Genomic DNA, 15,500 nt, shown 5'->3' with positions numbered 1-15,500 from the left:
TTGTGTTTGGGTTTGGCTATTTTTCAGGTGGTTTTTTGTGATGCTTCATTGTTTAAGAAAGTGGCGAAGAAATCGACGGATGTTGATTGTTGGCTGTAAAAGTTTCCTCTTTTATTGCCCGTATCCCCGAAGGTGTTGAGCGATTGTTTGTGAATATCTTTAAGGGCACGTGCGAGTATTGATTGTGTATATACATAGATTTTGAGAGATAATAGACTTCTTTAGGTTTGTTGAATAAAGCACACTGGTTCCCTTTTGAAGAACCGCGCAATTCCCGACGAAAATTGGTCAAGCCGTTTGAAATTTTGATGCATTGTAGTTCATCCAGTACTGACCAAAGCACTTTATGTTGACCACGAAATTCAAAAAGAGACAGTTAACGAGATATAACCATTTTAAATCCTACTTGTGAGCCGTGGCACACCTAGAAACTTTTTTCTGGGTGGGATTTTAAATTGATAATTCCATACAATTTCAATACATGATAATTTCAATAAAAAAAAAAAGCTTTTATTCACAAACTACTTTTAAATTAAAAATTCTAATGAACACTTTTAAATAAAGGATGCCCGCGCAACCGTTCATCACAACGTTTAAAAACATCGTAGCTAATTTTAGTATAGTTCAACTTGTAAAATTTAGTAAAATACAAACTGTTTTTCTTTTCAAACCAGAAAATATGAGAAATTATTAATCCTTTTCAGGAGTGAATTTTTATAAAACATAACAAGCACCTCTAAAACAATCTTAGAATCCACCGTGATCCTAAGAACCAGACATAGAACTAGAAAAATTCGACCAAAGTTGGTGTTGGTTTTAAAACACTATAGACAGATTTGAAAATTATTCCCTTATGCAAAATGTATACTTAAATAGATCTTGAAAGAAGTACTTTTAATTCACAAAAATTCTTATACATGAAAACTTTTGAACTATTCATTTGATTCGAATAAAAATACGTAGGAAACAATGTCTCACTTTAGATAACAATATCAGTTGCGTAAATAAATACATATTTGTATTTTTTGTATATAGGACTAAACTATTAGTCCGATGATCTGCAGGGTCTCATCAAATTTAACGTGAAAAAATACATCGCAAACAATGCTTGTCTAGAAGAATTTTAATTCCCTCTCTTAAATTACCACCATTTCCATCAAAAAAAAGGGTGCAGAAGAGAATTGGAGAGTTTTCGGGTAACATTTATAATAGTATAACAAAGCTTTCTATCAAAGAAAATCTTAGTCATTGATTTTTCCGAAGAAAAAGTTTAGGACAATTAAAGATATATAGAGTTTGGATAGTTAAAAAATAATTTCTGCCTAAATATAAAATTGATTTTCATATCATTCCTACAGCAAAGAATCTTAACCAGAAAGTATAAAAAACGGCAGGTAATGTGATATTTGACTAAAATCTGAAATTTTCTAAGTCATAAAAAGTGAAGATAAATTTTTAACCTTTTACACTTCCAGAACTTTACGAGTTGTTTGAACTAATGTGAACACTAACTCATTTAAACTACATAGTACAATATATATATTTTTTTTATAATTTCCAAAATTCATGAAATAATGTCGTTTCTAATTATTAAGAAATAAAAAATTTTAAGCGTTAAGAGTGGTCACTTCCGTTGTCAGAGGTGACATTGAAGGTAAAAAATGCAAAATAGTGCAAAGGTTAATCGAAATATTACAAACTTTAATTTCACTACAATTTCGGGAAAATATAGTTGGTTAATTTAATGATGCAACATACATTTATTGCATTAGACTTGTGTGCTCAATTAAGGCTTACAAGAATTTGTCAAGTAGAAGGACAAATGGAGCAATACAGCACGAAGATACACCCAGGGTAACAGCGGAATTCAAACAGCAATTGTCTGGTGATATCGCTCCGTCATTTAGTTAGTCACTTATCCATGGGTGCCACTCTTCAGTCCCGGGGACTGAAATCAGTCTTGAGAAAAATCAATGGACTAATAAATTCTGTCAATTAAATTAAATTTTCATTTTTTTTTTCATTAGAAATTTAACAAATTTTTTGGTCGAAATAAAAATAATATTATATCTTAATGAAAACATGATTTGGTAATGATGTCAGGACTTTTGTTTATCTTCTTTTTATCAGCTTCGCTAAATCTTATTCTTAAAGTCTTGACAAATGGGACTGATTGAACTTCATCCACCTGTGTAATTAAATTTGTACTATTGCTGAATCTAAATTTGCTCGAGTTTGCTACCTCCACCCTAACCTATTGTCATGCTGGCCAAAGTTAAATCAAGATTATTTTTTTTAAAAAAGAAAGAAATTATAGCGCTAGAGTAAAGAATAAGTAACAGTGAAGTGAAAAATAGAGATATGAATGGTTTCAGGTTGTTCAGTAATAGTTGTAAAAAAATATACATGGTTAGCTGTTATTTTCGTTATATTTGCTAAAAAAACATAAAATAAAGAAGAAAAAAAATTAGAAAAAATAATTAAATGATTGATTTAATATGTAGGCTAATATCAAGGAACGGTAAATTTTGGTGTCAGTGAGCTATAAACTTCTAAAAGTTTGGTAAACAACGCTAGACAGTATTATTTGGTCAAAAAAAAAGTTCAGTCTTGGAAATTTTCTTAGAGTAGCATCCCTTCTTATCACATCTAGATACATCTCTCCTATTTTGACAAATATTTGTTGGTAGATACAAATTCGTTAAGTTATTCAGATTCTTTTAAAGGTGCCTACCACTTTTCAATTTTTTTCCAGAATCTGACTGCTTTGTCGCAAACTGTCAATTAGAAGAGAATATTTTTTTTGCATTGTTAAAGAAAAAGTTAAAAACAAATCTTGCTGGTAATATCTGCTAAGGCAGAGTTTACTCGGCATAATGATAAATTGCACTTTATACAAAACCCAAAATAACTCGGTGTAATCAAGAAAGCAATTAAAATAAGTATTTATATTTATAAAAATATATCAACCTGTGGTGATCAGGGAGAGGTTTTATATATATTTTTTCTTTTATTAGAGCTGGGCTCTCCTTAAAAAAAATGAAAGCCATGAGTTTCACTAACAGTACCTAAAAAAAAAATTTTTTTTTCGCTTCTAAAAATGTTAATTATGCATGCATTTTTAGTTGCGAAAAAATACATTATTTATAAATGTTAATTATACATACAGAGTCGCAGTGAATCAGGAGATAGAGATTGAGGAGGCCCATGAGTTCACCCAGGTTCGAATCCCAGGTTCGAATGGCTGGTCGATGTTAATTCTTCGCCCGGATGGCACCAACCACTGCTCTATCGTAAAATATCCTCACTAATAGGCGAATCATGGGTTAGAGTCCCCTTGCCGTCGGGCTAACCATAGGAGGTTTTCGTGGTTTAGTTTCCATGCAGCGCAAATGCGGGTGTGTTCTATCAAGAAGTCTTCCATGAAGGCTATAGTATCTCCCAATGCCTGATACAGGAGTTCCCTTGTCTTCTGTTTTGGGTTCAAAATAACAAAGCTACGGAGGTGAACTTTGATAGTCGTAAACTCAGAGTTTAGTCTTCTGTTAAACGCCGGTTATGAAATAAAATAAAAATTATGCTTACAAATAAAAGAAATCGAAATAACCAATCCCCCCCCCCAAAAAATAATAATAAATAAACAAACTTACAAATGTAACTTAACAGAAATGTTAAATTTAGGAGTGTTATTGCAAAAAATACCGACAGGGATTTTCCACCTACAAGAAAGATTTCACATGAACTGCAGCAATCGAGACGCCATAACACATTAGTCACACCAATTCGTTATTCTTTTTCCCCCGACTGACCGCAATCCCAATTTGACCACAACTCCAATTAAATGATGGAACTGGGCAGCTAGGAAATAATAAATTCCAATAATTTTTCCCACATGACTCTTTGATACTGAATCAGAGTCATAGATGGCAACGTTACTTTTATAAAGTAACGGGTTAAAGCACAAGCATTTATAATTAAAGTAACGCGTTTAAGAAAAATGTATAAATAATGATTAAAAGGTTTTCACTTCATTCTCTGCAACTGATTCAGAACTACACAGATGAATTTTAAAAAGTAGTGAATAGTTCAAGTACTTAAAAGAACTTCTTTTTACATGATTTCGATAATTTAATAAAAAGAAGTATTTCTTTGGTTTTCTTTGAAATTTTAAATCTAACTTTGAGACAATAATGTGACTCAATATTCTAATAAAAAAATTTTTTTTTGTTTTTTTTTTGTTTCTAGGGAAAAAAAAATAATTTGTTTATTTTTTTCAAAAACGATTGTTATTTAACAATAATCTTAATATTCGTTCTCTTCTTGAGCCTGATCATCGTATCTTGAATTGGAAATAATTAAATTCAAAATGAATGATAATATTCCTTTCATAAAATAGCTAAAAAATTGTATTCCTAGCTGTTAAATGGAGATATTTAGAAACAAAGAAAGCAATTTATGAATTCAGTCAAAAAATGTCCATAATATTAAGAAATAGTTCATGTAACTCAATTTTAATTGGTTTCATGACTGAAGGCACGAATTGGTAACCGTTGTGTTTACCATAAATTAAAGTAAACAATCCTTCTCTTATTATTGTCATGATTTATGATCATATGGCTGGGTGAGCACTAACTGTATCTTATTTTATTTCATCTCATTTCACGGATTACTTCATCTATTGCTTAATCTATAGCAGATTTTATGATTGGGTCTATCGCCAGTAACTGTTAAACTTACGTTACCAATATTGATGGAAGTGAAATTGAAATTTACGAAGTTTTTCATTGGTCTGCACATATTATTTTTTTCTTTCTTTCATTTCACTGTGTAATTCACCATTCATGTGTATTCATCATTTTCTTGTTTTTAAGAATTCTTCATTGGTTTTGTTTATGATTTAACCGGTTCTCTGCATCCACGACAGCTTAATAACTGTTTAATTCATTTTGATTATAATGTTTTGACAAAAGTGTTATCAAAACTTACAAATTAGTTATAAAGTTTTTAAAATATTTACCAAAAAAAAGAAGAAAAAAAAGAAGAATTTTTCCTTAAGAAATTGCTTTTTATTTTTTTATTTGTAGAATTTTTTATTGGTCTTGTTACGACTTGATTGATCCTCAATATCTAAGAGAACTAATAATTGTTTAATTTACATAAAAAAAATTGACGAAAGTGTTACATTAAAGCTTGCGTGATATTTCTAATATTTTTCATTAATCTCCCCATGAAAAAAGAACTTTTATATAAAAAAATACATCATCTTTTGGAAATTTTAATTGGTTTGTCATGATGTAGTTCTTTGGTCTTGTTATGACTTGATTGATTCTCGATATCTAAGAGCACTAATAATTGTTTAATTTATATAAAAATACTGAAGGAAGTATTATGGAAACTTACATGATATTTCTTAAATTTTTCATTAATCTTCTCATGAAAAAAGAACTTTCATTTTAAAAAATACATAATCTTTTTTATGGGTTTTGTTTTGATTCGGCCCATCCTCAATATCTAGGTGCACTGATAATTGCTTAATTTATATAACAATACAGAAGGAAGTATTATGCATAATAATTTTTATCTATCTCTACACGAAGAAGAATTGTTATTTAAAAAAAAAAAAACATTTACATCTTCGTTTAGAAATTTTTATGAGTTTGCCGGTTTTCTTACGTCCATTAAAAATTGTTTAAATTATGTTACGAATTGTTACGTTATTATGTATTAATAAGAGTGTTATTGACATTCACAATCTAGTTTTATTAGTTTTTCATTGATTTTCTCTCCCCCACAAATAATTTTTTCTTTGCAAGAGAACCTTTTTTGATTTTTAGAATTTTTTCATGCTCTTGTTTTGATTAATTACACTGAAGCTAAAATTTGTTAAAACTATCAGAATATGGATAAATTTACCGTATTTCCGGTTCTATGGTATCACGAAAAAGCTTGGGAATTTTTAACGAAGTTCTTTAGTAATGATTCTGTTAAAATTAACAATAAAATATAATTTTATAATGCGTTAAAAAATTTGGTAAATGAGGTAAAATTTGGTGAATGAAGTAAAATTTTGTAATGATCCTTAATAATAATAATTATCATGATACCTTAAGACATAGCCCAAAAGCTATACATTCGGTAAAATTTATTTTTAGCTTTTTATTTCTTAGTAAATATGTGGTAATAAGAGTTATAATTTTGAAAACTAGAATTTTCATTAAATCGTTACCATAAAAATTACCACATTTATGGTGTCAATACCCTATATTTTACTTTTTATTACCTGAATAATGTATTTTTTTACCAGAACTGTCATTACCACTGAGAATGGTAATTTTAGCAGAATTTTTTTTCTTCATATAGTTTTCTGTATCTAAAGGTGCTAATGATCTTTAAATTTATGATAAATTACATTGAAATATTCTTGAAATTCACGAAGTAGTTTTAAAATTTTGATTAAATTGCACATGAAAACGATTTTTTATTTAAAAAAATATCATCATTTGATGCTCAGAAATTATTAAGTTTCATTATTATAACTTGGTCAGTTTTCTGTATTAAAAACACTTATTCTAACTTCAATTAATTATTTTTCATTTAGTGAGTTTTATTCCTTCTTTAAATTTTATGCTTAAACTACTATTTTTACGGTTCTCGATTTTTATTTTCTTGAATTAAAATTATTAACGCAAAATAATTATTCGAAGCTTTATAAATGAAAATCTATAAAGAAGTAAAACATTTTCCCATTTTTCTTTCTTTCTTTTTTTTTTAATGATTCCTCCTTGAATTTCGTATCCCTCGAAAACTGTACTAGATTTTTGTAAGGTTAGTTCGTAAGATTCTCTCCTTTGTAGTTCAATTTTACTATTTGTGACATAAAATTATTAATGCAAAATAATGATTCCTCATCATTTGATAACGGTAAACTTAGTAAGTCAAAAACACTAATTTTAATCTATATTTAATCATTTTCTATTTAGCGTGTTTCACTCCTACTTTGAATCCTACCATATTTTAATGAGTTTCTTTCTTCTCTTCTGTTGCTTAATTTTATTATGTTAGTCCCAAAAAATTACTACTACAAAAAAAGAATAATTGTTTGACACTCTATAAACTAAAACTTATTAGCTTGTCAAGAGTAAAATATAATATACTTTTTTCTAATTTATTCATGTAAAGAAATTTTTTAATCATTCTCTAAACTGTACTTGGAGGAAAAAATCCTGACAAATTACAATACTAATTTCTGGTGAAAAAAATATTTAATTCTGATAATAAAAGCTGAAATATACGGTATATACACCCTTTATTTGGTGGCAATGGTGTGCTGGAAATTCTGGTTTTAAAAAAATATAGTTCTTATCACCACATACGAGGGTTGTCCATAAAATAAGGCTCCCAAGGAGCTGCGGATGCTAGGAACGCTGTTAAGCGGGATTTGTTGAGACTGGCGTGTAACTTAGCTCCCTTTGCCCCAGTTCCCGCCCCGGCGAGGTATCTACAACGTTAATTCTTGTCTTGGTAGCCGTGAAAGATAAAGCTTCCATTTGTTTCTCACGCCAGGTGCGAATTACGCTCTGTGATTTGTTTTTGAGTATAAAAAATGTTCCTCCGGTGGACATTCATTCCCAACTCTGTGAGGAGTACGGGGAAGAGTGTATGAGTGTGCAAACTGTGCGCAAATGGTGCAGAGAATTCAAAGACGGACTTACGTCCATGGCGAACAACATTCTGGCCGGCCATCGTTTTCGGACAAAGCGTTTGCGAAAGTGGAAGAAGCAATGCTGAAAGATCGAAGGGTGAAGGTTCGGGACCTCAGCGAGATGATCCCTGTTGTCAGTAAGTCCTGCATTCACAACATTCTGAGAGACCGCTTAGGATATGCCAAGGCTTGGGGAAGGTGGGTCCCGAAAATGCGGACGGATGACTATGACAACAAACGGCAACGTGTGGAAGCCGCCTGCGAATTTCTTCATGCCTACGAAACCGATGGCAAGGAATTTTTGGACTCTGTTGTCACTGGGGACGAGACCTGGGTCCACTACATGACACCGGAAACAAAAGAACAATCCCGTTAGTGGAAGCATCCATGCTCTCCAAAGCCGAAGAAGTTTAAGCAAATTCTGTCTGTTTTAAGCTATCTTCGCGGAGCGGCGGCAGAGTTCTACGACTCAGGCATAAAGAAGATGGTACACCGCATGTAAAAATGCATTGATCTAAACGGCGATTATGCCGAAAAAAGGAGGGAAGTCTAAGTTTTCCAAACATGTATTATTCAATGCCAATAAACACGTTTTTCATTGTGAAAATTCGTTGGGAACCTTACTTTATGGACAACCCTCGTATTTAGAAAAAAATCAAAAACTGCAAAATGAATTTAACCGAATAAATGGTTTTCATAATACCCTTTAAAGTATCATGATAAAATTATCAAATTTTACTACATTTATCAAAATTTAACACCCATTATAAAATCACGTTTTGTTGTTAATTTTGCAAAAATCATTAAAAAAGCACTTCGGTAAAAATTACCAAGCTTTTTGGTGTTTCCATAGAACCAGAAACACGGTGAATTTTACCATATTTATATAGCATTACATAGATTTGACCATACTTTAATTGTGAGTGCACCTTAGGATTCACATGAGATGTCTATTATTCAGTTCAACTTTACAATTCAAAATGGGAACAATAATTGTTATCAAAGTGATTTATTTTATCCCATCTATTCATTCGTTATCATATTTTATAGACCGGAAGCACTTTAAAGTTTCAATTTGAAAATAGAAAAGTCATAAGAGAAAATTAGTATCTAATAAAAGAAAAATAAAGTTATTTCAGAATTATTTAATACTTTTTACCTCCTGATAATAAGTTAAATTGTTATACATCCAGTTTTTTCTGTTTTCAGGGGAGTTTACAACCATGTCTGATAGCCCTTATATAGCAAGACGAAAAAGAGCAAAAACTGGTACGAAAAACATTTCATTCTAGTATTTTTTTCAAGAAAAATAAAATTTCTGCATCTATATAAAACTTCTCCTTTTCCAAGATAACGTATAGATTGTTGAGTAGTTTAAAAAAAGAATAAGTAAACTCTTCCCGAAAACTAGCTATAACTGAAATGGTTTTACTACCAGCCTTTCTTCTTTTCCGTCTCGCTTTCACCCCTGTTTACAACCCTGAATACATATTGTTTAAGTTTATAAATTAAATAATGAGCACTATTTTGAAGCTCCAGATAATGATTTTAAAATCGTTAGTAATTATTTAAATTTATTATTGCATATAAGATTGCCTTTAATACACAATTTTATGCACAAAAAATATTGTGTTTTATGTAATACTTGATGCGCCTATTTTTGATTGACGAAAAATTCATATGTAAATAAAAAAGTAAAGGAGAAATATAAAGTCTATATAAGAAATAAAGCTCATTGTAACATGAATAAACAATTGAAAAAAAATTGTTGAAATTGCATAAGCCAAAACGCTATTTAAAACTGAATTTCGTAAATGCTCTCAATGATTTCGCTCACTTTCGTTGGAGCACTATTAGAAATTTCTCGGAAAAAATGGTTGACTAACAATTTATTTAATTTGTATTTTTCCATATTTAAGCGAAACTGCCAAATAACTATAAATAAGTTGATATTCAAACTGCTAACTAAAAGAAAAACCGTTTATTATCTGCCTTCACCTAATACAGTTAAATAAGCAAAATTTTAGCGCACCAACTAGGCCCAACCAATAAAGTACCATTCAGTTCCTTGCAATACCTTTTACATGTTACAGCTGAGAGGGTTAATCTGTCAATCTCATGACCGACAAAACAGGATTACGAGTCTCAGAGTTGACACCACAATATTTACTCCATTCCCTTCAACACACGAAGAGTTTCTTTTCTAGCATCCTGCACTTCCCAATTCGTGAACCTAGACTATTAGAATACGATTCTCTCATTCACGTATAGAGAGCAGCACAATATAGCTGCTTAGCACAAAAAAGTCTAGTATTTTCCATCTTTTACGATAGGTGAAACAGCCAGATAAACTAATTAAACCAGGTTCCACGATTAGTTTAAAAAAACACAACTCAACTATAACCTAACTCCAATGCCCATTACCTAACAAAAAACGTAGCTGCAATGTCCAGGTAAATTTCGTTGAAACCATGTTACTCGTAAATGGTTAAAAAAAAACCGTATAGTTTTGTAAACATGTTTTTTTTTTTACCACAGTAGTATAGTAATTGTAACGGTAGTTATAGTAGTTGTAAAGGTAAAGAATGTTCTTTGTCGTAAACTTTATGCTTCATTGGATGGACAGACTGCTGCCGGTTATATTTTAGAAGAAAATTCAAACAGTGAAACGAAATGAAAAAACAAACAAACAAACTATGAATGTTTTTGTTTGAAGCTTGCAACTACTTCCTCGATTAGATTTTTTTATTGTCAATTTTCTAATGTTGAGTAATCTATTATTTTGATTATTTCATTTATTAGATGTAACTTAATTTAAATAAAATCTTCGACAAATTTTAGCGCACAAAAACAACAATAAAATTATGAGTTCTTAAAATTATTGATATGTTTTTCATGCTTAGTATACTGACAAATACATATGACTGAAACTTTGCAAAAATATCATCAATTCAGTTTTATTTTTTATATATTCTTTAATATCAAGTAAAATATTGCTTAATTAATTTTTAATTTGTAATTCATTAATGGAATTTTTAAATAATAATAATAATGCTAAAGGACGACAAATAAAAAACATTATTTTGAAAATTAAATGCTCACAAAAATGTTAAATATGTCATAGACTATTTTAAGTAATTTTTACATGATGCATTAATTTTTCGTACTTTTATTTTTAGTAATTTTTTTTCTTTTAATGGGGTACATTATTTCACAGATATCAGCAATATACAATAAAATAACGAAGATATATGAATAGTCCTCATACAGTTTTTATAACTTTCTCTTCAAAATGATATATGCTAGTTTTTGTTATTCAAAAATATGTTGTTTTTTTTCCGTCTCAGTTTAGAAATTATTTGTGTATCTATAACGTTGTATAAGGCAATTTCTTTTAAAAAACTAATTAGGAAAATTGCTTAACATTTTTCAATGGGTTCTTTTTTACGGTGAAATAAATTTCGTTTAAACAATTTAAATAATGAGAGAAAAATTTATTTTTTCAACCACTATAGGTTTCTATAATTTTTCCCCCGATATTTTTTCGACTTTTTTTGTTATCAACTCTTTTATGGCTAATTTGAATAGTTCTACCTTTGAAACATAATAATATAAAAATAATTAAATAATATCAAAGGTTTAGAGTAGATTTTATGTGAGGTTTTCAACAGACAATAACAATAATTTATTAAAATTGTTGTTTGGGCTAATGAGTGAGTGCTTTACTTTTCTACTGTTTACTTTCAAATTTAATGAAATTTTTTTATATCATTTCCCGAATTTTCTTTAAATATTATCTTCATGAAACTTGGCTAATTTGGCATCTAGCAAATGCAGTTATATATTAAAAGGAAAAAAATAGAAAAGAAAAGGAAAAAAGGAAGCAACGTAAAGTTTTAACACAGCATTTCATGGATATTTCTCTCGATAAAAATAGTGTTTAAATTGTAACAAAATAATCAACGATTAAAATACATAATTCTTTTTTTCATATTTTCACTCTCTTCTCCCCCTCTAATTGTGCGACTTTTTTTTTTTAATATCATACATGTTGTCACATGTGACTAATCTGACTAGTAACGTTTAAGAAAGAAAATACAAAAATAATTAAATTACGTGAAATGCTTAAAACAAATTTTCAAGTGAACTTTTCGAAGAAAAAATAGTTTTATATCTTAACAATAATTTATTAAAATTACTATTTTCTTTCAACTTTCACTACATTTTTTTTATTATCTCATATCATACATTTTTTGACTAGTAATTGGACAAGTTATAGCGTTATAACTAACAAACGTTGTTATATCTAAAAATAAAAAAAAAGAAACGAAAAAAAAGATCTTAAAAAATTTTTAAGCGCCATTTTATACATATCTACTTTTTTTGATAAAAAACTACATTTAAATTATAAAAAAAATGATCGATAATTATATCGCAATTATGCTTTCCGAGTTCTGACCACCTTTAATTTTGAGACTTTGTTATATTTTCTTCACATCTTATGTCTAACGAATATAATTATAACTAAAAAATGAATATATAAATCAAAACAAAACATTTTAGAACATTTTTTTTATGGGTGCATTTCGTAGTAAGAAATTATGTTTCAATCGTAAATTAAGCACAACCGTTATTTTCTTCTCATTTTTTGTCTTTCCCCTCTTAATTTCACGACTTCTCTTCGTTAAGTAACGAATTTTCGTTACGTCTAAGAACACAATTAAAACACAAATAAATAAAGTAAAATATTTTAGAGCAGCTTTTTTGGCGTTTCTCATAGTAAGAAATTATGTTTACGTTGTTTATGTAATTAAAATTCGATTACTTCCTCCCTGTTTTTTCCCCCCATAGTTTTGCGACTTTTCTTTGATATCATGCTGTAACGATTTCGACAGTTTTATGAAACAAACATGAAAATACCCTAAAATAAGCAACGCAAATGCAGTGTTTTAGAACAATTTTTATGAGTACTTTTAAAAGTAAAATCTTGTTTAAATCATAGTCAATATTAAACATTATGATTTACTTTTTTCTCAATTATACTTATACCTAATCTTATATTTACTTATATCTATCACCCATAGTTCTATCGAAATAATAAATAAATAAGTAAAAACAAGTAATTAAATTGGGTGAAAAACTAGAACAGTATTTTGTGGATACTTTTTTCCTTAAAAAATTATGTTTAAATATTCACAAAAATTAAAACCAAATCATTTTTCTCTTTTCATTTTTTACCTTTTTTTTCTTCGTATTTTTGCGACATTTTTGCAATTAATAAAATAAATTTGATAAGTTATATCTAATAAGCATAATTACATAAAAATAAATGCATAACCTAAAAATGTTTGTAGTTCTAAAAGCAAAAAATTATGTTTAAGTATTATTAATTAAAATACAATTATTTTCTCTCAGTTTTTAACAATTTTTAATTGTAATTTTTGGGCTTTCCTTTTGATATGATACATATTTATGATACTATGTGGTTAGTTTCTAAAAAACCTAATACAGCTTTTTTTAAAACCTAATACAGCTTTTTTTTTTCTTCTTATTTCAGATACTTTTTACTGTAAAGCTCTGATTATTAAAATATGATCTCCAATATATTTTTTAATTTTTACTTTATAAATTTGTGACTTATCTTTAATATCATACAAATAGTAAAGAGGACTAGTCTACAAATATAACATGCATAATTACATGTAAATTAATTATTCTAGTAAATATAATTGTATCTTAAAGACAAATATAAACAAAAATTAGGACGGCTTTTTATGTACTATTCTCAAAGAAAATTATGTTTAAATTGAAGAACAATTAAAATGAGAACATCATCTCCCTATTACTATAATTTTTAGTCATACTTCTGCTGCTTTTCATTGATTTTCTACATATTATGACGAGTCTGAAAAATATGAATAATTCACATCATTGTATCTAAAAATAAAAAATTAATGAACTTAAAACAGCTTTTCTAAAGTACTCATGTTAAAAGTATGTTTAAAACGAAATAACAATTAAAATCAGATAAATTATTATATTTTTATGTTTTTCATAAAAATATTTTTGCGACTTTTCTCTGATACTATTCATTATATAATGAACATAAATTATCTTTTACAAACATTTACTTTTAAGTTACTTTTGCGGCCTTTCAGTTCCCATTTCTTTGTTCTCAATTTTTTCTTATATGATGTAATGGAATATAAGATATGTAAAATCTTAAGAGTTTATATTATTTTTAAATTAAATTATTTAGAATGTTTTAAAATAAATACTCACATCCAGTGGACAGCAGTTGTTGGGGTTAGGACTACTATTGCTATGATGAATATTCTAAAACACAACATATTTCAGATGATCGGACACTCGATTCAACATCACGATAGCGACTATCGGCCCTCTTAGTAACACCCATTTTTTACACCCCACCACCTACCATATTTGGCGATACATGACTAGATTACATTTTTGGCGCACTGACCACAGCTGGACAAAACGTTTTGAATCTATGTTTTTTTTTAAAAAATGTCATTAAGGTTATGGAAATAAATCGATAAATATATTTGCTTCTTGTTCCATATTAGTTTTATTTTTTATTTATTTATTCATTTATTTTCAGTTAAGACATTAAAAATTTGTAGAACCTTTTTAGGTAAATGAATCAGATTGTAATACATTAATGAATATATTTGACTATTGTTTGATCGGTTTTATTTTACTGTAGTGGAAAATTAAAAATTTGTAAGCGAATTTATAAATATTTAGGTAAGTGAAATATGTGGTAACAAATTAATAAATGCTTACTAACTGTATAATTAGTGTTATTTTTATGTTTGTATTATATTTGAAAAATAAAATACTAAATTTGAAATTTTTTAGATAAATGAAGCAGATTAGAATACATTAATAAATGTGTCAAATTATTGCTTGATCAGTTTTATTTTATTGCAGTTAAAAAATAAAAATTTGTAAATGAAATTTTAAATTTTCCGATAAATGATGCAGCTGGTAACAAATTAATAAATTCTTAACTTTTGTTTAATCAGTTATATATAAAAATATAACTTAATTGTTATTGTATTATAATGTAAATGAATTTTAAAATTTTTTGATAAATGAAGCAGGTTATAACACATTAATAAATGCATTAAATTATTGCTTGATCAGTTTTATTTTATTGCAGACAAAAACTAAAAATTTGTAAATGAAATTTTAAATTTTTAGGTAAATGAAGCAGGTGGTAACAAATTAATAAATATTTAACTACTGTTTAATCAGTTTTATTTTTATTTTAAAAATATATAATATTAAAAGTTATATTTGAAAAATAAAATATGTAAATGAAATTTAAAATTTTTAGATAAATGAAGTAGATTATAACCCATTAATAAATGCATTTAATTATTGCTATATCAGTTTTATTTTACTGTAGTTAAAAACAAAAATTTTGTAAATTAAATTTTAAATGTTAAGGTAAATGAAACAGGTGGTAACAAATAAGGAGATAATTTTAACTAACGGTTAAATTATCAGTTTTATTTTATCATAGTTGAAAAATAAAATATGTAAACGAATTTGAAATTTTTAGGTAAATGAAGTAGATGGTAACAAAAAGATACGTACATTTACTTAAAGTTTGATCAGTTTTATAATTAATTCATTTCTTTATAGATAAAAATAAAAAGTAAAAAATATATTATATTTTGTTTTATTTCTATTTTTATTTCTTGATAAGGAAAGTAAAACTGATACACAATGAGGAAACGAACACATTTTATTTATGTTTGATCAGTTT

The 15,500-nt window shown here is 27.8% G+C and overlaps 1 protein-coding gene across 1 annotated transcript in view; it reads right to left on the bottom strand.

Annotated features, from left to right (window-relative positions):
* The window catches only part of LOC107446521 (protein Wnt-11b-2), a 70,740-nt gene extending 56,611 nt beyond the window's left edge, over positions 1-14,129 (bottom strand). Inside the window, exon 1 of the mRNA XM_016061200.5 lies at positions 13,985-14,129. Coding sequence (XP_015916686.1) covers positions 13,985-14,052 — 68 coding nt within the window. The 5' untranslated portion in view covers positions 14,053-14,129. The remainder of the gene's footprint in view (positions 1-13,984) is intronic.
* Between the last annotated feature and the right edge of the window lie 1,371 nt (positions 14,130-15,500).

The sequence above is a fragment of the Parasteatoda tepidariorum genome, chromosome 8, assembly GCF_982258835.1.
Source record: "Parasteatoda tepidariorum strain Cologne lab strain chromosome 8, Ptep-v5.0, whole genome shotgun sequence".
Lineage (NCBI taxonomy): Eukaryota > Metazoa > Arthropoda > Arachnida > Araneae > Theridiidae > Parasteatoda > Parasteatoda tepidariorum.
Note: the sequence above shows the minus strand (reverse complement) of the source record. Positions and strands in the feature narration are given on the sequence as shown.